Source organism: Rhinolophus ferrumequinum, chromosome 8 (genome assembly GCF_004115265.2).
Source record: "Rhinolophus ferrumequinum isolate MPI-CBG mRhiFer1 chromosome 8, mRhiFer1_v1.p, whole genome shotgun sequence".
Taxonomy (NCBI): domain Eukaryota; kingdom Metazoa; phylum Chordata; class Mammalia; order Chiroptera; family Rhinolophidae; genus Rhinolophus; species Rhinolophus ferrumequinum.
In genome coordinates this window covers 6,535,546-6,559,154 of record NC_046291.1, presented here as the reverse complement: position 1 = coordinate 6,559,154, position 23,609 = coordinate 6,535,546, and the positions used below count along the sequence as shown (strand labels likewise).

The 23,609-nt window shown below is 40.4% G+C and overlaps 1 protein-coding gene across 2 annotated transcripts in view; it reads left to right on the top strand.

The window, feature by feature from the left end:
* The window catches only part of DIS3L2 (DIS3 like 3'-5' exoribonuclease 2), a 301,104-nt gene that overhangs the window by 74,593 nt on the left and 202,902 nt on the right, over positions 1-23,609 (top strand). For both annotated transcript variants that reach the window (XM_033112550.1, XM_033112549.1), the window contains one exon: positions 21,053-21,287. In XM_033112550.1, the coding sequence (XP_032968441.1) occupies positions 21,053-21,287 (235 nt within the window). The remainder of the gene's footprint in view (positions 1-21,052; positions 21,288-23,609) is intronic.

The window sequence follows — 23,609 nt, the reverse complement described above, 5'->3', positions numbered from 1 at the left end:
ACATTGTACATTTATGATTTTCTATATATAAATAAAATGAATTATACTGAACAAAAGTGTTCACTTTAAAACAAGAAAAAATAGCATTTCTCTGCATTACCTTTGAGTAGTACACAAATACAATCATGAAATTGCATTGAAATTTTAGTGGTCAAGTTGAACACAAGCAGATTTGGTCATAAAATTAATTTAAATATCTCTTTCCATCCTTCCATCCTAGCTCACCTTCTGTCCTTGGTCTCTGATTGACAAGGCACATTTCTCCCCAGTGTTTTCACTCTGAGTGTCATAGAGTCTTGCAGGTGGAGATGTAATGATTTCCCTGTCTACCTTCCTTATTTTAAAGATGACGAAACTGGGCATGCTTCAGATGAAGTGCTGAACAGCAAAGTCAGTTCCTTAGTTCTGGAGGCTCTGTTCTGTGTCATTTCCTCATATAACCAACCATCTGGAATCCAGAGCAGTGCCTGTTGTTTGGTTGTTATGCTGTAGATGTAGTTTGGGTCAAGATGGAGGGTATGAGAGTGGGTAACTTTCTCTGGTTCTAACTAGAGCTAATGAGCTGATATTGAATACAGAGGGAGTTGGCGTGACGGGAGAGAAATCCATTCAGCCACAAACGTCTACTGTGCCTGCCTTTATGCTCTGCACCGGGATGTCCTTTTTACAACTTTTCCTTCTTTGGGGTAGCGACTTCCCAGAAATGGCTTCCTGCTGTTCCCTAAGGCTCATGTTGGTTTATAGCCTGCTTCCTCCTTGAATTAATATGAAATTGGATGATGCCTTTACTTTTCCCGAGTGTGGAAACAGGAACTGGACTCTTTCTGTATATGAGTGAATGGGTTAAAGCCAGGTTGAAGTCAGTCATTGATCACAAAAACTCCTTGGGGTCAGGCTTCTACAGATTGAAATACAGTTTAAGAAAACATTTGCAAAAGTAAATGTAACAGTTATGGCGGGTAGGTGCACGTAAATGTGTTTGATCCATAAACCATATTCGTGCCTAGTTTTTAAAATAGCTTTATAACTTATGACTTTTCCATTTTTACATCACTGATCCTGAATTCATAGTATTGTATTTTGGAAAAACTGAAAATATTAAAACAGTGCTTCGAGGGTAATGCTTCTGTCAGTGTTTCCACTATAAAATGCAATTTTATAGGGTTTAGAAGTCAGCTGTAAAAAATTGTTCTTGGCTGATACTTTGTATACAACAATCTCTGCCCGAGATAATTTTCAGAATATGTTTTGCAGTGGTGTAAACTGTGAGGTTGCATGGCAGAACCGGTTTATGCTTCTATCAAAGTAGTGTAAAGATGACAGCTTTAAAAATGATTCAAATAAAACAATATGAAAATTGTATTTCTAGCTTTGTGCTCTTAGAAAATTGTTGTTTCTTTTAAAAAAGTTTACCGTCAGAAGGCTCCCCATTGACAAAAATATAAAAAATAATAGCACCACCAAACTCAGCATGAGACCCAAATCTAGATGACTTTGAAATAACTCTTCTAAGACTAGATTTTGCCAGCTGATTTTGAAAGCAGTATTTGGGGCTGTGCAGTGACTGTGTTACCCCAAAGATATTCTTTTGGGCCCCACTTGTTGAAAATAGCTTTCTGTTTGGTCCCTGGTCTTAGCTGTCTGCAAACAAGGAAGAGAGTGCTACTGGGAACGCACAGACAGACGTGTTTCTTAGGTGAGTGGGAACTTACTCAGTGAAGCTGGCGAGCTTCTGTTAATGTAACTTTTTCCCCAAAGATTTGGGCAGGTCTTAGCTTGAAAAGAACAACCACAGTATAGATAAGCTCCTGGCTTTTGTACTATTGTGAGCACACATGCACATACAGTTGTCCTGCACTTTGCAGCTTGTGGGCAGGTTTCCTTTTTGTTCTTTTCTATGTCTTCTTCAAAGTGAAATCTCATAAACAGATTACCTCCAGGGATAATTTTATTTTATATGTGGCAGCCAGCCTCGTCTCAGAGTTCACAGTAGCTTCCTCTGTTGTGTCAGCTTCTGAGCCATGGAAGTGCATGGAGAGCTCACAGGGGACATCTGAGGTCTTGTGGGTTTGAAATGAGATGTGACTTTATGTGAAATATGAGTTGGAAATGATACTGGGTTATACTCACACGGTTGTTCAGAAATACGGTCTCCGTGGTAGGAGAGGAACTTCCTCATTAGTTAAAACCATGCCTCCCCCCACCCCCCCGACTCCCCCGTCCCATTCTCTAAAGTAATGATGCTATACCACACTTAGGGCCAAACAAGGTAAAAACAAGAACAACAAAAAACCTTTAGTTTCTGCTGTTAAAGAAAACAACTTCCTGAGACAAATACAGTTTTAAAATCAATGTTTATTCGAAGATCTTAGGAAATTTGCTTTAGATTTTTAGCGTCATCTTGTTCACCTGCTGGGGCTCCACCTCTGGGTGGCGAAGAAAGCCTGCCTTGGCTTCAGAGATCGAAGCATTTGCTCTCTGGCATCATATCTCCTGGGAGGTCACTTCCCCATCGTTGCCTGGTCTAGTTTTAGGTGCCCCATCTAGGGAGAGGCACTCATGCTGTCGTGACCCACTAGAAGCTCAAGCCTGGAATCTTAGGTGTGGAAGCGATAGTGACGACAGAGAGGGAGAGGGTTTTGGCCGCGCCATCCAGCAAGTGTGTGAGTTCACAGTTCCTGAGAAGTGGGTGTGTTCAGTACAGAGATTCTCGTTAGGAAAGAGCCGATCATGTAACTTCCCGGAGGAGTAACTTACTATCATTCTTTTGTTCCAGTTGCCCCAGATTTGGCCAAGGTGGCTTCTGTGTCATTTTGACGTGGCTCATCATTCTTTGAACACTTCTTTACTTTTTGAAGATGTTCTGCCCTCACCTTGTGTTTTCCCTGTGCTAGTATGGACTCAGCTGTTTTCTAAGAAGCCCTGGTTCCTTTTGGTGGAGAAATCCAAATGTTCCCAAGCCCTGCCAGTGACTAGAGCTAGGGACTATATGGATGTGTATATATTCCTATCCATCTGTCTGTCTATCCAATCTATCTTATCTGTCTGTCTGTCATCTGTCTGTCTATCTTGAATACTGTGATTCACACGCATAGCTCCAATTCCAGTGCCACACCACTGGGTTCATTATAGTTTCTCCCTTTCCACACTGCACTTCACTCCCTTCTCTAATAGTGAGAAACTCAGCTCCCATTGTCCTGCTGGATTTGCTTCCTCGCTCACTCCTGTTTGTTACCAGTACGCTGGCACTGCTGGCCTGCTGTTGCACTAGCTCACCTTTCTCGCTCAGGTTTCAATCCCTGTGGGCTCCTTCCTCCTCACTCTCCTGGCTCACCGTGTACCATGTTATTTTTGATTGCGAGTCCTTTGAAAGTTGGCAGTTCTAGCTTTCTGCATGGAATCCTACGTAGCCTGTGGATTAGTGACACTTAATGTAAAAGAACCTCAGCTTTACTTGTTTTTAAACTTTACATTATTTCTATCTTGAGATCTGTCTTAATGGCTATCTTTCTTTTAAGCATGAAGCTGAGAAAAAAGAAACAAACTGTGTTTGTGCATTTTAAGATTTATGTGTTTGACATTCAGGGCTCTCTTTGGTAAGGAAGAACTCAAGTTTTCCTTTGTGGCGTGCGTGTGCGTGTGCGTGCGTGTGCATATGTGTATACGTGTGTGTATATGTGCACGTGTGTGTACCTGTACGTGTGTGTGTGTTCAGAAGCTTTCAGCTCTAACCACACCTATCTACTTGTTGTTCTTTAAACATGCCTAATTCCTGGACTTTTTTCATATCATCTTTTTCATAAATATCCATCCTCTTGACCTCTGCTGTTACCAACATCTTTCACAAATGCTTCTTTGGTCATCTCAGTCTGAAGCAATCATTCCTTTCATTGCTTAGACGTTTACTTTTGCTTGAAGATATCAGGGAATGTGCTTTGTGGTCCTACTTATTTCCAGGTGCCAGCAGGGCAATACTAGTGAGGGTAATTTTGAAAGTGTTTTGTTAACTATTGTGTCACCTCACTGTTAAGAGGAGTTATTTAATGCCTAATAGACGACTTGTACATAATGAGATTTTAATAAATATTTATTGGGTTTTAAATTTTGTCAGAATAAAGAATGGTATCTTCAGTTGATGACTTGGGCCCATATTTTTGATATTTTAGCTGACTTTTGTTTTCTCCTGTATATTGATGCTGAGCTTGTTTGGCTTGGGTACAAAAGAGACCTATTTGGTTCACATATTTACATATAGTAAAATTCACCCTTTTTAGCATCCAGTTCTATGAATGTTCTTTCTTTTTCTTTTTTTTTTAAATTAAAGTTTATTGGGGTGACAGTTGTTAGTAAAGTTACATGGATTTCAGGTGTACAATTCTGTATTACATCATCTATAAATCACATTGTGTGTTTACCACCCAAAGTCAGTTCTCCTTCCATCACCATATATTTGACCCCATTTACCCTCTTCTACTACCCTCGACCCCTTTATCCTCTGGTAACTACTAAACTATTGTCTATGTCTATGAGTTTTTGTTTCTTCATTTGTTTGTCTTGTTCTTTTCTTATTTTCAGTTTTATATACCACATGTCAGTGAAATCATACAGTTCTCTAAAGTTTTTGTCTGACTTATTTCGCTTAGCATTATAATCTCAAGATCCATCCATGTTGTCACAAATGGTCCTATTTCATCTTTTCTTATGGCAGAATAGTATTCCATTGTGTATATATATGACAACTTCTTTATCCATTCCTCTATTGAAGGACACTTTGGTTGTTTCCATGTCTTGGCCACCATAAATAAAGCTGCAATGAACATTGGAGCACATATGTCTTTATGGATAAATGTTTTCAGATTTTTTGGGTAGATACCCAGGAGAGGGATTGCTAGATCATATGGTAATTCTATTCTTAATTTTTTGGGGGAACCTCCACACTGCTTTCCATAGCAGCTGCACCAGTCTGCATTCCCACCAACAGTGTACGAGGGTTCCTTTTTCTCCACAGCGTCTCGAACACTTGTTACTATTTGTCTTGTTGACGATAGCCATTCTGACTGGGGTGAGGTGATATCTTATTGTGGTTTTTATTTGCATTTCTCTGATGATTAGTAATGTTGAGCATTTTTTCATATGTCTATTTGCCAATTGTATGTCCTCTTTGGAGAAATGTCTATTCAGGTCCTCTGCTCATTTTTTAATTGGATTGTTTGTTTTTTTGTTGTTGAGTTGTATGAGTTCCTTATATATTTTGGATATTAGCCCCTTATCGGAGGTGTTGTTTGCAAAAATCTTCTCTCATTTGGTTGGTTGCCTCTTTATTTTGTCAATGATTCCTTTTGCTGTGCAGAAGCTTTTTACTTTGATATAGTCCCATTGATTTTAGCTTTTACTTCCCTTGCCTTTGAGGTCAAATTCAGAAAATGCTCTTTGAACCCAAGGTCCATAAGTTTAGTACCTATGTTTTCTTCTATGCAGTTTATTGTTTCAGGTCTTATGCTTAGGTCTTTGATCCATTTTGAATTAATTTGGTACATCGTGACAGATAGCAGTCTAGTTTCATTCTTTTGCACGTGGCTTTCCAATTCTCCCAGCACCATTTATTGAAGAGGCTGTCTTTTCTCCATTGTGTGTTTTTAGTTTCTTTGTCAAAAATTATGTGTCCATATTTATGTGGGTTTATTTCTGGGTTCTTGATTTTATTCCATTGGTCTGTATGTCTGTGTTTCTGCCAATACCTTGCTGTTTTGATTATTGTTGCCCTGTAGTACAATCTGACGTCAGGGAGTGTGATACCTCCAGCATTGTTCTTTTTTCTTAGGATTGCTTTGGCTATTGTGTAACCACAACCACAGTTAAGATAGAAAATAGTTCCATCACACCCTCAAATTCCCTCGTGTCCCTTTTTATTTTTATTTATTTATTTATTTATTTTAATTTTTTATTAGTTTCAGGTGCACAAAACAATTTAATAGTTAGGCATTTATCATTTATATCCCTCACACTGTGTCAACCCCCTCCCCCCATCCAGTACCCCTCTGACATCGCACACAGCCATTACATTTCCACTGTCTCTATTCCTAATGCTGTACTCCGCTTCTTGTAAGTATATATGTGTGTGTGTGTGTGTGTGTATGTATGTGTGTGTGTGTATATATATATATATATATATATATATATATATAGTTACAAGAAGCGGAGTTGTAATTGTATGTCAAATTGTGGTTGACATTATCATTATCGTGTCCCTTTTTAGTTAACATTTTCCCTTACCCCACAACCTCTGCCAAATACTGGTCTGTTCTATGTCCCTATGAATCTGCCTTTTATAAATGTTACATAAATGGAATCATTTTGAGTCTGGCCTTTTTCTGTTAGCATGATCATTTAAGATTCATCCATGTTGCTCAGTGTTGTTGAATAGTGCTCCATGGAATGCACGTTCCAGAGTTTGTTGACCCATCCATCAGTTGAAGGATATTTGGGTTATTTCCAGTTTTTAACCATTAAGAATAAAATTGCTGTGAGCATTGCAGACCGTGTGTTTGTTATGGACATGTTTTTATTTCTCTTGGTTAAATATCTAGAAATGGAACTGCTGGGTCATATAGTAAGCATTATGTTTATCTTTCTAAGAAACCATGAAGCTGTTTTCTAAAGTAGTGTATACCATTTTTCATTCCCGTTAAAAATGTACAAGAAATTCAGTTTCTCTGCATCCTCACCAGGACATAGTATTATAATTTTAACCATTCAGGTGAGTATATAGTAATATTTACTTTTTGTTGTTGTCATTTGTTATCTTTCGTTTAACATTTCCCTGATGATAAAATGATGCTGACCATTTTTTTTGCATGTGTGCTTATTGGTTATTCATATACGAGTATATAGTCTTTTCTGAAGTGTCTGTGCAAATCTTTTACCCATTTTCATTGGTGTGTCTTCGTATTAATGAATTGGAAGACTTCTTTATATGATATGGATGAAAATCCTATGAGATATATATGTGTTGTTCAGATCTTCTGTGTCCTTAACAGTTTTTTGTCTAGTTGTTTTATTACTTACTGTTAAAATATGATTAAATTACTTATTGTTAAAATATGATTAAATATTGTTAAAATATGGTTAGAGATTTTTTTGTTTTTCCCTTTACTTTTGTCAATTTTTGCTTCATTTGGTTTGAAGCTTTTTTATTAGGTGTATATATGTTTACAATCATTATAGCTTACTAATGGATTGAGTTTGATTAACATAAAATGTTCTTCTTTGACCCATTATATCTTTTTTCCCCTGAAGTAGACTTTGTCTGATAATAATATAGCTACTCCAGTTTTCTGAGAGTGTTTTCAAAGATGGGAAAGGATAGAGAATATCTGTATGGTGATATAAGAAATTTTTATTGTAGAAAGGAAAGGAGCAATGAAATGGGGGAGGTGGTGAGAAGGTATTACCCAATGAACAAAGCCCTCCAGCGAGACAGCGTTCGAAACTAGATCTCTCTGTCTGTGACTTCAGGTGGGAAGGAGGAAAGGATGGTTGCAGATACAAGTAGATTTTTTAGAGTTGGCCATACCTTAGGTCTATCTCAGAAATCGAGCAGTAGGTACAAAGTGTATAGTGTGCCAGCAACCACTTATCAAAGAAATGTGGTTTGGGGTTTTCTTATCTACACATGAGGGTGGTAGTTCACGTGTTGGCCGACTTTTCAGATAACTGTGGTTAAGCTGTTAATAGTGACGTGGCTACACTGAACATGCCTAGGCGAGGGTGGTGGCCCTCGTGAGAGTGGCCTGAGTCTCCCTCACCCTGAAACTTTTCCATTGTATACTGTCTGGTTTCCTGAAATGGTCTGCAAATTGAACTGACTTTTCAGTGAGGTCCAGGATGTTGCAGTATGCTTCAAGGTGTGAAATCCATTTTGCAGGAGGTTAATAAGACGTAAAGGAATATGAGGTCAGGTACGGCCGCTATGTCTCTACACATGTAGAAACTTTAAATACAAATCATCTTTGTTTGAATGTTATTTAAATTTTTTAGGTTATTTTTTTTCCTATATGATGTTACATCTCTGCTTTGATTTTTGTATCAAAAAATTACTGTGATTCTTAAAGAGAAATCATCTTTCATTCAGGGAAACAGTTCGAAATGATATTAGTAGGCTTCTACTATTAATAAAAATACGGAGACTTGTCTTTAAAAAGAACACTACCATGTTTCCCTGAAAATAAGACCTAGCTGGACAATCAGCTCTAATGCATATTTTGGAGCAAAAATTAATATGATACTTGTAGTAAAATAAGACCAGGTCTTATATAATATAAGAACGGGTATAATATAATATAAAATAATATAATACTGGGTCTTATGTTAATTTTTGCTCCAAAAGATGCATTAGACCTGATTGTCCGGCTAGGTCTTGTTTTCGGGGAAACAACGGTAGTTCGAGAATTTCTGAGGAGGCTTCGACTTTGTTCTTTACCAGGATTGAAACATGGGCCGCATTCCGCAGATCCAGGGCGTGTGAGTCTAGTCCACCTCCACGCGACCCAAGTCAACCCCAGCAAAGTAATCCTGGGACTTTTTTTGCAGGGCACCTGGGCAAGAGTTTCTCTGTTTTCCCACTGGGGGCTCTAAGAGGATGAGATGTAATTCTGGAGCTACTGGAATTCTTCTTGACACTGAGGAGAAAGACTGCCCTGGCAAAGGAGCTAAAACTGAGGAAATCTGAGTTCTCTCTCTCTCTCTCTCTCTCTCTCTCTCTCACACACACACACACACACACAGTCTCATTCTCTCACACTCCTATAAATAACAGATGAGCCTCTCAATCTGATCAGATTGACTCAATTATGTAAGCCAATGAGTTACTTTAAAAAAGCCAATTCAGTTGGTTATTCTGTCTCTTGCAGCTAAAACAGTCATTATTACTACATAGCACTTTATAGACTTAAGTTAAAATACACCGACGAGTAAGGTTCAAAGAAAAGCAACCACCGTGTGCAAAGTACGTGTACACGCATACACTCTCTCAACTAAATCTGAGTAGTTAAATCTATTCCTCCCAAGAACTCTGTTGGTGGACGTTCTTCTCTCTCTCACGATGCTTCCTTAGGGTTTGCTTGCCTAGGTTTGTTTCTGTCCAGCTTCTTGCCTGCCTTTTTACAAACTGTTTCTGAGCTTCAGAACTTGGTGTTATATTCTGCCAGATTCTCTTCCCTACCTCTCTGCTCGTTTCTGGCATCCAACTGTCCACCTTGCTACTGGGAATGCTCTAGCTGGATTCTGCTGTGTCTTGTGACCTGAGTGTCCTCTAAGGGGATGCATACTTGCTTCTTCTTCTGCTTGGTGACTGGGTACAGAGACTTGGTGGGACCAGAGTTAGCTTGTGGTTAGTTGGTTGCTTGTGGAGGCCATGCAGAGGAGGCGGGAAGAAGGGCACACGTGACAGGACACCCATAATTCTGTTTCACTCTTCGGAACGATGTCCAGGGATCCGAAGGCCTGATGACTCATATTTCCGCACTGTTGTTCTCCTGCAACCCAGCCTGGGCTCCTCGACAGATACAGATCATTCCTGCAAGAGTCCTTTTCCCTTCTTTTTCTTAAAATAGTTAAAACAAAATGGGACCATTTATAAAGGGAGTTATACGTACAGTTTTCCTTATGGCAGTCACAGAGAATAGAAAGGGAGATGGATTCTGCTGTTGGAAGTTGTTAGAAACCTATTCTTGGGTTGGTGTGATCGAAGCCCAGAAAGAGTTCACGGTGGGCCTGAACGGGTTATAATGGAAGGGATTGGCAGGTAAGCTTAACATAGGCAGAAAGGTCAGTGGACTTCCAGAAGGTCAAGGTCTTTGAATGGTAAGGCAAGGAACAGAGAATTAGTTTCTGAAATCCATGGAAAATTTTTGAGTAAGAAGGTAACTTAATCAGTTTTTTTCTTTCTAGAAATTTGTAGGATGGTGGCATTGAGGATAGCAGGGAATTTATGGAGATTGAAGAGCACTTGTAAAAAGGAAAGTGAAGGGTTTGGTGAAGCCCTATGTTCAGCAATAGGAAGAGTCAAATGTAGCTATGAGTTTGAAAGGCCGGGAAGAAAGCGGTAGTGGTGTTGAAAAGAAAGAGACAAGGAAAGGGAACTGCTTTGCGGGGAAGGACTAGAGTGGTTTTTGATGCTTTGAGTTTAAGGTGATAGTAGCACATTAAGATGGAATTGTCTAGAAGACGTTGTGTTAGGAACTATAGTAAGTGCTGGGAATAGAACAGTGAAGAGACAGGCAAGAATGTCCCTGCCTTGTTTCCCTGGGAAAAGCATAATAATGTAAACAAAATACCAGGTGTAGCATGCTCAATAGTGATAAATACTGAGAAGGAAAATAAGGAAGAGAATGACGAATTTTGGGGACGTGACTGAGATTTTAAATAGGGTGACCCAAGAAGGCCTCACTGAGAAGGTGACTTTGAATAAGAACTGAAGGAAGTGAGGGAGCTATCCTTGTGGAGATGGCAGGGGAGAGCAAATAGGTGCCCATGTGTTCAAGGAGTAGCAGCAGCTGAGGTGGGGAGCAGTTGGAGATGAGGCCAGAGGGCACGTGGGGTTGGGGTGCACATCGGGTGGGGCTGGGGCCTGTGCATCGGTTAAGATTGGGATTTGAGCTCTGATGGCGGTGGGAAGCCCTGGAGGATTTAGGGCATTGACATGACATGGCTTATGTTTCATAGGCTCACTCTGGCTGCTGTGTTGGGAATAGCCTGAAAGGGGGCAAGAGTAGAAGACCCGTTACGAGGCTATTGGGATATCCAGGTGAGAGATGATGGAGCCTGAACCGGGGTGGTGACCAGGAGGCCATGAAGGTGGAGAGACAGGATGAGCTGACGGATGTGATGGTGTGTGTGTGTGTGTGTGTGTGTGTGTGTGTGAGAGAGAGAGAGACAGAGAGAGAGAGAGACAGAGAGAGAGACAGAGACAGATTGATCTATAAGGGTAACAGGATTTTTTGGCTTGAGTAACCAGAATGGAAATTGTTCTGTTCTTATTAACTAAATAAAAGGTACTCTTGGATGAACTACCTTAAGCAAACAAAATTCCCAATAACGGATATGCTTTTAAGGACGTCTGTAATGTGTCTTTAAAATGGTATGTCCATGGCCATATTTTATATAATGAAAGAAGCTATTGGCAAGCCTTGTCAGGAACTCCCTGTGGAAATATCAATTGCTTTTCTTGGCTCCAAGTTATTTCCTGAACAGTGTATTATACTTTGTCCCTAGTGTGCCATTAAGGGATTTGGAAGTTTGTTAAAACATGTGTGGCAAGTAAGTGCTGTCACTTAAGCCTGGTCAGAAGAGCCAAGAAACGAGAAGCAGCAGCTAGGTGGAGGTGGACTTGCATTAGCTCTGAATCAGAGGTTCAGATAGTGGGTAGGCAGGCACGGCGTTATCTCCTCTGTGCAGGCCTCAGCCGACACGGTTCAAACGGCCCTTACAGCGCAGAGTACCTGTGGACCTAGGTGTATGCAGATCTTCTGGAAAACCTGCCAAGTTTATAGCAACGCCCCCCATCGCTGGGGAATGCAATGTAATTTATTTGGTAGAACAGAATTTTCCAGTTCTAATACAGACTTGCTCTTTTTATAAGATTTTAAACAGCACTCTTCAGAGATGGCTTTTGTGTTCAAGGAAGGGTTTTTCTGTATCAGTAAGTGGGGAAACTATGAAACGTTTCATGCTTGGAGTTTGGGTAAGCCGTGCATGATGGAAATGTTATTTGGCTTTTTTATTTAGGATTCCGTTGGAATTGTTTGGTTACAGGGACTCTTTCTTTTGCTGTCCAGTTTTGAAATATATTATATTAATTTTAAAAGGAAGGGGAAGAAGATCTAATCAATATCAAACAGTTTTGAAGTGGCCAGATTTTTTATTCCAGTGAGGTTGAGGTGCTGTTTGCAGTTGATCTAAATTACAGCTCAGTGTAGACATTTTTCTCCCCCCTTTCTAAGGGATGGGCAGATAGGTACTTCTCACCTCTGGGGTAATCAGGAAGTGTCCCTGGAAATTGTGCTCAGATCTAGGCTTTCTTTTCTTTATCTAGGCACTTGTGACTTTTCTTGCTAAAACTGTTGTTTTCAAATTGGGGAACGGTGAACTTTATCGTGATTTTGAGTTTATATTGAAACTGAAATTATAATGTGGATAGAAAGGTCTAGAATTATTTTAGAAAAATGTATTTATTTAAATGGCTTCCAATTTTATTCATTTGCCTTTGTATTTACATTTACTTCTTATAGTGATAAGTTTCAACTGTGATAAAATAACTGGTGACTCTTTCCTGGCTTCCAGACGCAGAATGCTAATGGGACACCAGGCGGCATCCTGTGGTCAAGCTTCTGAATTTAGCTGGCTCTTGCTGCTTGGTAGTTACTTTATTTCTTGTAATTTTTTAAAAATGCTTCTTTTACAGCTGATTGAAATCTATCTCATTCTCTTCAGAAGAAGAGAAAAGGAAACCAGTATTTACTGAGCATGTTTTATATGCCAAGCATTTTGCGAGCCTCTGGGGAATATAAAAAATGAATGTGACATGGTTTGCTGTCCGAGAGAGACGTGCAAACAAATCAGTGGAATACAGCCTGATCAAGAAACCATATAATGAAAGGATAGTAAAGGAATAGCAGTGGAACAAAGGAAGCAAACAGAACATTTCTTAAGTGAGCGGGGTTAGAGAAGCATTCACAGGAGAGCAGGATCCTGAATTTTGAGTATTTGCCAGGCAGACAAAAGACGCAGAGATATTCCATGCAGTGGGTATTAGTGGAGCAAGCTGTATGTGCAAAGCTCACTCTGAATCTTTGGCAGGAAATCTCCCACAAGAGTGTCCAGGACGATGAGCACTAGACTTAGCACCCTAGAGTGTGTATGTCACAGCTCTGCCATTTAGCTGCTGTGGGACTGTGACGTGTCTGAACTGGTGTTTACCTCCGGGAGATGGTGATAATTATTCTTCTCTGTACCACCCAAGGTCACTGTGTGGATCACACCGTGAATGAGTGCAAAAGCACAGGGAAGGTTATACAGTATGAATATGAAGAGTGATAATAAAAGCCTTCATGTTTATTATGATTAACATATTCATAGTTGTGGTTAAATCCCCTCTACTTCACTAACTCCTCTTCCTTGTTGAACCCCCTTTATTTGAATCTTTCTCAGGGCTCTATTCTCAGATTCTCTTTTCAGTTGACACTTGGCCCTGGGACACCTTTGCTTACCTGCCAACGCCTTGTCGTTAGTTCTCTAATCTAGATTTCTGTTCCCTGGTAAGCTCTTCCCATTTTCAGACCTAACATTTCCAGCTGCCACCTGGATGGTCCTTACCACCTTGAGCTTCCTGGGTCTAAAGACTAAATTTGATTCCCACAATACAAATTCACTTATTAAGTTCCTACCATGTCGCAGGCAACTGTGCTAAGAGCTTTTCGTCTATTATCTCAGTTCCCAGAATAATCTTATAATATTGGATACTCTTGGCCCCATTTTAAAGATAATGAAACTGAGATTCACAGAGATTAAATAACTTTCCCAAAGTGGATTAGCTAGTAAGCATCAGAGCCATGACACAGATTCAGTTGTATTGACTAGAGTTCCTGCTCTCAACTACTTTTCTCTACTTCATCATACTTTACAGTAAAGACCAGACTCACTACATGGGCATTCTGGGCTCTTCGTGTCCACTTCTTTATCTGACTTTCCACTTACTGTACATTTTCACTATTACTTGCCTTTCCTAAAGGAAAATTTGCATTTTCTTAGCTCCTTACAGGCATTTCACCAAGTGGAAATGCCTTTTGCATATGGGGAAATGTCTTTTCCCATCTTAGTCTTCTTTTCATGTGTTCACCTGTCAAATCCTGGGGAACGCAGGCATATCGTGGAGTAGCCAGGGCAGGCGTTGAGATGGTCTGTTTCTACTTCACTGCCTCTTATTGCAGAGGACTGGGTCAGATTCCATCCAGTCCATCAGTGTGTTGCTGTACGATCTTGCTAACATTTGCCACTGTCAGGATTTTTAGATTTGCCTATTTGTGGGTTAGTAGTGATAGCTCATTGTGATTTTAATTTCCATTTCTCTGATGACTAATGAGGCTGAGCAACGTTCCGTCTTTATTGGCTATTTGTCACTTCCACTTGGTGAAATGCCTGTAAGCCTTTTCTCCATTTCTCTGTAGGGTTGGCTTCCATTAATCTGTAGGAGTTCTTTATATATTCTGGAGGTGAGCACTTCTATGGCTTATCTTTTTAAATTTCTTTTACATTATCTTAGGATAAAAGGAAAATTTTAACTTAACGGAGTTGAACTTATCATTATTTTCATTTATGGCAGTGCTTTTTGTGTATGTTTAAGATGTATCTCCCTATATATTGTCTCAAATCCTGCCAGCCTTTTAAATAACCATCGTAGTCATTTTCCACTCACATGATTGCATACTGTCTCTGACTCAACAAACGTTCTTGTCTTCGAAGGAGGGGGATTCTACGAGCCTTTTGCCATCCCTTTGCTAACACAGGGCTTGTGTTCCTCTTAAAGCACGGAAGTCATGCTACACCCACCCTGCCTTTCCAAAAGGTCTGGCTCCCCTCTCTTGGGTCTCTGAACTCCAGATTCTGAACTTAGGCCTCTTCCCTATTCCTTTCAATGGTGAGCTTCTCCTACCCTCCTCTTAGTTTCATCCCTAATTGTTTTCAGGGTTCCTCCCAGGTGCTACTGACGAGGCTAGCTTGTTGCTCTCTCTCCCCCAGAGCACAAGGATTGCAGCCTGAAGGAGCAAGGGATCACCTTTTCCTCCCATCACACTGCCACACCACTCTATTGCCTATTGTCCCTTCCAAAAGGAGACAGACAATAGGTCAATTAGGGATCTGGTCTCGGTAAAACTGACTGTAGGGTGTGTCAGAGAAAGTGTGTGTGTGTGTGTGTGTATGTGTGTGGACATGTACGCGTGCATTTGTGTTTGGGGAAGGAGGGTACAAGGACATTAAAGTATTGTAGTGTGCTATTTTCTTGAGCATTTTTAGTAGCTGCAAATGACACGTTTATTTCATATCACGTCTCCCCAGTTGCTATCTGCCTGTCTTTTCACTGTTTATTTTTATTAGCAGGGTTTGTGTGATGCCCATCCTACCCTGTTCACGGAACAAGATTGAGCATGAGAAAGTTCTGTATGACCCAGCGGTTTGATTCCCTCCCTCACCATTTCTGTCCTGTCCTCCAGGGACTAGACTAAATCTCCAAAGGAGAAATAATCCTGGTTGCAGCGTGCACTCGGAATGCTAAGTGCTGTCAGCTGCCTTACTGTCTCAGGTCTGTGGAGGCCACAGAGGGACTTTTAAAGTCCCCAGTTAACCAGGTCAGTAATCCGTACTTTCTTCTCAGGCCTCCTCCTCTTCTCTGAGCCCAGAGCTCTCCAGAATATCCACCAACCTGACCTGGACGCCTTCAGCACCAGACGCTTACTCCCCTTACTTGTACTTTCTGGCGGAGTATTTTCTATCTATTGGTAGAGATCCATTTTTCAGCTTTCATCTGATTCTCAGAGGATCTGCTAAACTTCAAAGTAGACAACCACTGACCTAGACTTTTCAACTTTTTCAAGGTCACTCTCACACAAGGCCTCTTACTTTACATATCCAAAGAAAATTGGGCTACTAGTTTCTAACGCACATACTCTTATATGTGGAAACTGTTCTGAAAGCTCTTTTGCATCCTGATAGCCTTTTATATTCCTTTCTTCATCGTTCTACCCATGTATCCATCTGTTTATCAGATGAATATCATTAGATATTCAGCACCTAGATTGATTATGCAAGTTGCCGTAGAATATACAAAGGTGTATAAGGTATAATTAGTGAGCATATAGTCTTAACAGATGAAGTAAATCATATACATAGATAATACTGATACAGTGAAGAAATTGAGAAGTCCCATTGAAGAGGTATAGATAAATTGCTTTGAGATTTTAGAAAAGGGAGAATTTGCTTTGTCTAAGGCAGGTGGTGGTGATGGTGAGGGTTGGGGGGCAGGATGGGGAGGAATTGGGGAGACTGGTGGATTCTGGATAATAGAAAATCTAAGCCATTTGGACGAGATCTTGAGAGATGGGTAGACCAACGTGTGGAAGTATTGGATGCAGTGTGCCCTCTCTGGTTCTTTCTTTATTCAAAGGAGACTTGAGTACACACTGTGCCAGGCCTAACCATGGTCAATTCATGGAGTTTACAGTTTATTAGAGGAGATCGACTCTGAATAAGTCATTTTCTAGTTAATTAGTACATTCATTCATTCAATATGTATTTGAGTGGCTACTAACTACTGTTCTCGACTCTCGGAATTCAGCACTGAATAAAATAGCCTCTGTGCTCATGAACCTTAAATTCTATCTGGGAGACAGAAAGTAAATAAATATGTAATGTATTCGCAGGTAGTGATAAGTACAGTGATGAAAAGTAAAGCAGGGTAAGAGGATAGAGTAATGACAATGACATTGAATTAATGTGACCAGGGAAGGCCTCTCTGAGAGGAGGTTATTTGAGCCGAGACCAGAGCAAAGTGAAGACTGAGCCCTGTGACTAGCTGGGCAGATAGTTTTCCAGATAGAGGGAATAGCAAATGTGAAAACCTCAAATGGAAGGGTTTAATATTCTAGGAGTAGCACGATCTCTAGGATTAGAGTATAATTTGCAAAGGAAGAAGTTGTAGAAAATGAGAATGGAAAAATGGGTATATATAGGCCAGATTTGACAGGCCTTGTGGCATGGCCATCGAAGGATGCTGGGAAGCCATTGGGAGAATAACATGATCAGATTTATGTTTTCAAAGGATTGCTCTAGCTGCTTTGGTCTAACGTAGAAACCAGGAGACCAGTTATTGGCGGTAGTTCAGCAAGGACATAAAGGTTCCTGGATTTGTGTAGTAACAGTGGAAATGGCAAGAAGAAGGGCCAATGGACTCTTCTGATGGGTTGGATGTGGGGCGTGAGAGGGACATCTGAGGGTGATGCCACAGTTAGGTGCCATCGGCTGAGAGAGGTGATGCTGGGAGAGGAATGTGTCCTGGTGAGGACCAAGGGTTCTCCTGTTTGAGGTGCCAGCTGACATCCAGATGAAGATGTCTAGTAGGGAATTGGATATGAGTGTGGAATTCAAGGGGAAGGTCAAGAATAGGCATTTAATTTGAGGAATTAATAACATATAGAGATTTAAACCCATCAGACTGGATGACATCACCTAGGGAGTAAGTGTAAAAGGATCCTCTCCCCAGTGTTGTTTAATGTGCTGCGCTGTTCCCGTCACCGTGTCAGATTCAAGTTCAACTTTTGGGGCAAAAGTACTTCATAGATGGCTGTACGTATTTCCTAGTGTAGTGCATGAGGAAGCACTTTGATTCTTTTTTAAAGATAATCAATATTTATATTGATCAGTGGGTTCAGGCATTGCCATTCCACCTGTTATAAAAGTCCATCCTCATCAGGTTATGACATTGATTTTAGTAACCATTGATGATTGTATCCTGAATCCATTATTTCTATAGGGATGGCAAAATGGTGGTATTTAACATCTTTCCTTCCTTCTTAATGAGCTAAAATGCTTCTATAAAGAAGCACTTCATCTCTTCAACTATTTGGTTAACTTGAGATACAGTTTGTATAGGACAGGTAGGATAAATGCTTAGAATTTTCTAAGGTTAACCAGAGAGGGAGCCTTTTCATGATTTTTCCTGAGTCCTTTAGACAAGATCAAGATCGTGTTAGCCTTTGATAGCTTCCTTGTTTTCCTGGTATGACAGGATGTTTCAGGACAATCTTGTCTATTTCCTGTCCCAGACTTGAATTACCCATTTGTTTAAAGAGTTCCACAATCCTCACTCTTAACCAATATGCAATATGGAATTGTTTTAGGGTGCCTTTTGGATCCTGTGATCTTATGATGATCTTTCCCCCCCAAAACATTTGTTCTGTTCTTGTGTGTACTGGGATAACAGAATGAAAATACTTTTAAAATGCAACATATTAACTTGTATTTTAATTACATAGTTTTGAATGACTTGATTGATTCATTAATTCCTGCTACCTTACAGCATTTTTTGATTTAGTAACTCAGAAGTGAATTTAGTGCTCGAAACACGAATTCTTGAGTATAGCTAATCTAAACCATGGAGATTATCATAAAGTCAGAACTGGGTTGGTTTTAAAATGTGCTGTACAACAAAGCTTGCTGTACTCTGGTTATTGCTTTCCACTGATCTCTTCCCACTGACGTTCTTGAACTTTGTATGTGTGAGCTAAAGTAAGTAGGCAGAATCATTGTGATTACAGAATTCTTGTATCTTACAGAGAGAGAGGGAGAGAGAGGGGGAGAGAGAGAGAGAGAGGGAGAGAGAGAGAGAGAGACTACCTTTCATTGTGGGATAGTTAAGACTTTTAACTATCAAATTTTATAAAGTCAGAATTCTGGTTCCCTTTGTAATATTTTCTCCATAGCCTGTGGGAACCAATTCCTTTGTGAAACCATTAGTGGCAGAGATAAATACGTAATAAAAACTGGACCCCTTTGCTTCCCATCTTTCCAGGAGACTACATTTTGCCTGCTAGTATAACTCCATCCAGCATGTCAGTCGTTTTCTTTCACCTCTGCCCCAACTATCCTCTCTCTGAGATAAAGTATGCGTGGGGGTGATGTGGAACACACAATAGACCAGTGATCGTGTTGTAGCTCCCATGCTTTAGAAACAGGGTTTGTGCGGTCTCCCCTGCCTGTGTGGGCTGTTTAGACAGTGCCCGAGGTTGTGTTAATTCTTCAAGGACGGTCGGGACAGATCTTCCTAGATGTTCATGAATTGGCCGGGCACGTTTAAGGAACTTGAATAGGTTTGCTGATTTGAGTAATGTCAAATTCTTTTTCTTTTCTAACTCGGCAGTGAATTCTCTGTTATTTGAATGATATACTTTGGGTCAAGTATGAAACCAGGACTTCTGTGGTAAGGCAGAAGTACACAGAGGAGAGATGGTTTTATAATTGTATATGAATTAAAGATCTGGCTGTGGCTTCACTGGTGGGTTCTCATCTGGGAAAGGAATCTTTTTAGAGATTTCTCTTCTAGCCAGTTGAACTTTTTTGTTGTTGTTGTCATAGAAAATGAGTCTTGTTTGTTTTAAAGTTCTCATGGAAATAACAAATGAGTGAACAAACGAATGAATCTGACAAGAGTCAAAACATGGCAAGAGTTGATAGAAAATTTCATTAAATATATTCACAAATTGGGATTCAAGTTTTCAACTTTTTTTAAAAAAGTTTATTAAAAGGCACAATTTTGCTCAGAAAAATTAACCATTGTTTACAAGTTTTTCTGTTACTATATTTTCATGAAGTGATTTTTTTTTTTAATTTTGGGAATATATTCTTAGAGTCTATTTTCTGATTGTGAATATATTTGTAATATTTTACTTTGATTTTCTGGGTGGATATTATAATATTATCTGGGGATGGTTATATTAATTGGAATCTATGGCATTAAAATATTCTGGGAAAGATTTAATAACTTTTTCTGCCTTGTATAAGATGAAGAACTTTCATTAAGCATGATGTTTGTGTGATCTAATTTGAACGTTAATCTGGTTTGTTGAAGGCAGGCATCTATTTTGAAACCTTGAGGCTAAACTCAGAAAAATATTAGGCCTCTTAAATCCTGTAAACACAGAGAGAAGCTGCTTTAGAGGAGCTCACTCACTTCCTTCAGGTCTCTGCTCAAATGTCGATTAATCCAGGAGACGCACCCTAACCACCCTACTGGTAAACTAACTGCACTCACTCAGAACCAGTATTTTCTTACTAGGTGTTTTCTTACTAGCACTTACGACTTTTTGATTGTGTACACTGCTGTATCCTTCCCACCAAGAGCAGTGCATGGCGCCATGATAGGTACTCTGTAATGAGTTGTTGAATGAGTAAATTGTTCACCAGCTGTGTCCCCACGAGTAGGCAGGCCTCATGAGGGTGCCTGGCACGAGGGTGGCCTTCCAGCATTTGTTTGAAAGAATGAAATGGTCACTGCCAATAGTGATCAAATTCATTTTTCTCTCACACACACACGTGATCACGTTTTAATTCTGTTTAAATTGCATATAGATTTCTCATCCAGAAATAGATTCTTGAAAGGATGTCATGTTGTAAGTAACATCTAGAACCCACAAAACCTGTGTTTTTTGCTAATGTGGAGAGGCAGTCTTACTTAAATAAGGGTCACTTATTTTCAGTCACTAAACAACACTGGTATATTTTAATATAGTGCCTTTAGAAATCAGAGTATTGTCACATGACTGTCGTGTGACAAACTCATTAAATGGATTCATATCTGGATTCTTCTGTTTGCTTCCTTCTTTTGTTTTTTAATTGAAAATATTTGACTATTGTGTAAATGCTTCCTTCTTATTGCCAGTGTAAATGTTCATCGATTGTGTGCTTTCTAAACTGATTTTAGGCCTCAAAACGGAGAATTAAGGATATATATTTTTCATGAGAACATTTTGTAAACTCTTGTTCACACTGAACTTTTGTTTTTCCGCTTCATCTTATATTTTTGTGGTTTCATTGGGAATGTAGTGACGTACTATGTTGAGTTCCTGTATCATTACCCAGCATACTTACTGATCCCATATCATGCACCCTTATGCAGTAGCATGGTAGCATGGAACTTCCGGTATTCAGGGCCTTCAGGGAAGAGGGCATGAGCGTGTGTATGAGAAAAATGAGTAGACGTGGCATTAATCCTGGGCATCTTGAAGAGCTGAGTGCCACCCTGGCACTGCTGGGTTGATCATCTCCAGAAGGGAGTCTGAGCATCTGGAAAATAAAGATCCTTTTTCAGGCTACCTGGTGAGTGTCCAACGTTGTGAGCTTCTGAATGTGCAGTTTTTTTCCTTAGGAAAGAAAAATGAAAAAGACAAATCTGCTCTTTCCCTTTCTTTGCTCCAGTGATTTAGCAGAACTTTTGTGTTTTCTTCAGGTAATTAAACCCGAGAGTGGTGACAAAGAAACAGAAGGTGCCTATGAATCAGACCCCCCCGAGGAGCTGTGTGGAAGCCATGTCCTGCAGCCGTCCCCGAAAGGCTGTAATGACAGTCCTGATGTCATTATAGAGGCCCAGTTTGATGACAGCGATGCAGAAAATGGACATGGCAGCACACAAAATGTTCTGGTTGATGGTGTTAAGAAACTCTCAGTTTGTGTTCATGAAAAAGGTGAGTACTAGACTGCTGCCTGACACTTGATTTTAGTAAGCTGATAGTTTTAAGAATTGGAATTCTCTCTGTGCTCCAGAATTAATCCCACAATTCATTTGGCATCTTCCTGATTTCTGACCTGTGGCAGTGTTTCGGAAAGGGGGGTCTTTGACAGACTTCCAGCTGCTGGTTATGAGGGGGGCAACAGTGCCACTGGTGGTTTATGTGGCCAGTGGTTGCCGTTGTCATTTCCTGGTAGGTTTTGAGTTGTGTTGTTAGCTAACCTGAAATTTCCTGTGATGAGCCCAGTCCCACCCTGTGGTTGATATGAGCAGAATTAAACCAATCTTTAAAATCCTTACACAAAAAGCACTTCATTGTACCCTGGCCTTTTCTTTAACTCGGTACATTTTTAAAGTATTTATGTTATTGATGGTGGGAATGGATCATCTTAAATTTGATAAGTAATTTATCTTTATGTCGACAGAAAAATATTCAGCCCAACAAAAAGTCTTATATGAGTTTATTTGAGCCAAACTGACAATTGCTGGGAAGCAAAATCTCAATGGATTAAGAAAATGGTCTGGAAAGTGGCAGTTTTGCAGCTTATTTTACACATTAGAATCAAAGGAGGGTTACATGAAATCCGTTGGTGGTAGATTAAGGGGGTGGGGGAAATTTCTGGGATTGGATAAAAAGTAAAACAGAGAGACACACACTTCTTTTTCATGGGTGTGTATACAGGATCGTTAATAATTAACACAGCACATAGAGATGGTATTCAGGGAACAGGATAACAATGAGGGGTTCTGTGGTCTCGTGCTGCGGTGCCCGCAGTTGTGCCTTTGAGGGGTCTGGAAAAGAAGTTTACTCTGACATTTCAAAGGTATGTTATTTTAGATGCAGAAAGACAACAGACAATTTCAAAGTTAAAGATTGATCTTTGTCAAGGAAGCTCAGTAGCTTACTAGGATGTGACCACCTGCCATGACCCACTTTTAGTTAGAAGTTTTACATTCAGACCACCCTGTGTGGTTAGTTTGATTTCTGGGTTTGCCATGCAGGCCTCCCCTGAGCTTGTCAGGTTTAGTATGTGGCCCCTTTTTGGTCCACATTTATAAAGTGTTTTGATTTTAAGCCTTTAAGAAAGTGTCGTCTTTCCCCTGGCCAAAAGCAGGGAAAATGCGTCCTCTGAATGCAGAAGACAGCAGGTGCAAACACGTGGGTGAGGAGCTGTGACCGAGGGTTCTGCCTGACCACACTCTGAGTAACTGAAGGGAAAGGAGCAGTGAAAGTTGACATATAGAGGTTATAAATGCAGGGAGTATATTTTCCAGCCAAATTGAGTTTTATGCATATTGTGAAATGGAAAAGATTGACCTGGCTAGGCCGACTAGCGTATGAGTTTTTTATCAGGAAGAAATTTCTGGCAGTCCCCATGAAAGGCTGGAAGAAATGCCAGAAGATTACTCAAGGAGGAGACTCAGCAGATACCCTGGGGTAGGACTGGCGAGCACACCTCATTGATCCTGGATAAAGCAGGAGGTGATTGCTGGCAGTGACGCTTAGGGTGCACCCTGTTTCTCCACGGCTGCCAAAGCAGTGACCGGGGGCAGCGAACATTTTCTGAAGGCAGAATCGCTTTTTGGTGTTAAGTTCTGCTCATTCAGACGGACCTTCCAACTTTGAACCTCGTTTTGAATGAAGAGGCTATGGCTTCCTCAGTGCCCCACCAGAGGTAGTGGCCTGAAGGCACGAGGTTCTTTCTGTTCTACGGCCTGCTTAGATAGCTAGGAGTAGTCTCACTATGTCCCAGCCAGTTTCATTGGGATGTTATTCCTTGAAATGTCATTCTTCTGATGTTTCTTTTTACTTCCTTTACAAACCGTGATCCTTTTCTGAGAGCGCATGCGTATTACCATAATGGCGTCAGTCGTGAGTCATGTCTTTTCTATGAGAAGGGAAATAACCAGGACCTTAACTAGCCAGATCCTTCATCATTAAGATCACCAAGGGAGAGAGAGACTCGCAGGATGAAGCCAGGCAAAGGAGCACTTTAAAACGGACTGTTTGGTCCAAAACTATTTGGTGGAAATGGAGGTCTGGTGATTGGACTTGCAGACCTCAGCAGCCCTTTGCCCCGGGGCTCCGAGGAGAAGGGATAAGATGTCTTGGCTTCTCAGTAGTAGTCGATACCAGTACAAGGGCAAGGAAGTGCGGGTGGAGGGAAGTGATGGCAAAATTGAGGCAGGGTGGACACTCATAATTCACTTTGCCCTTTCGTGGGAAATACTGATGCCAGACGTACTCTTGATTTGTCCTCTATTGTAATTCTCCTCC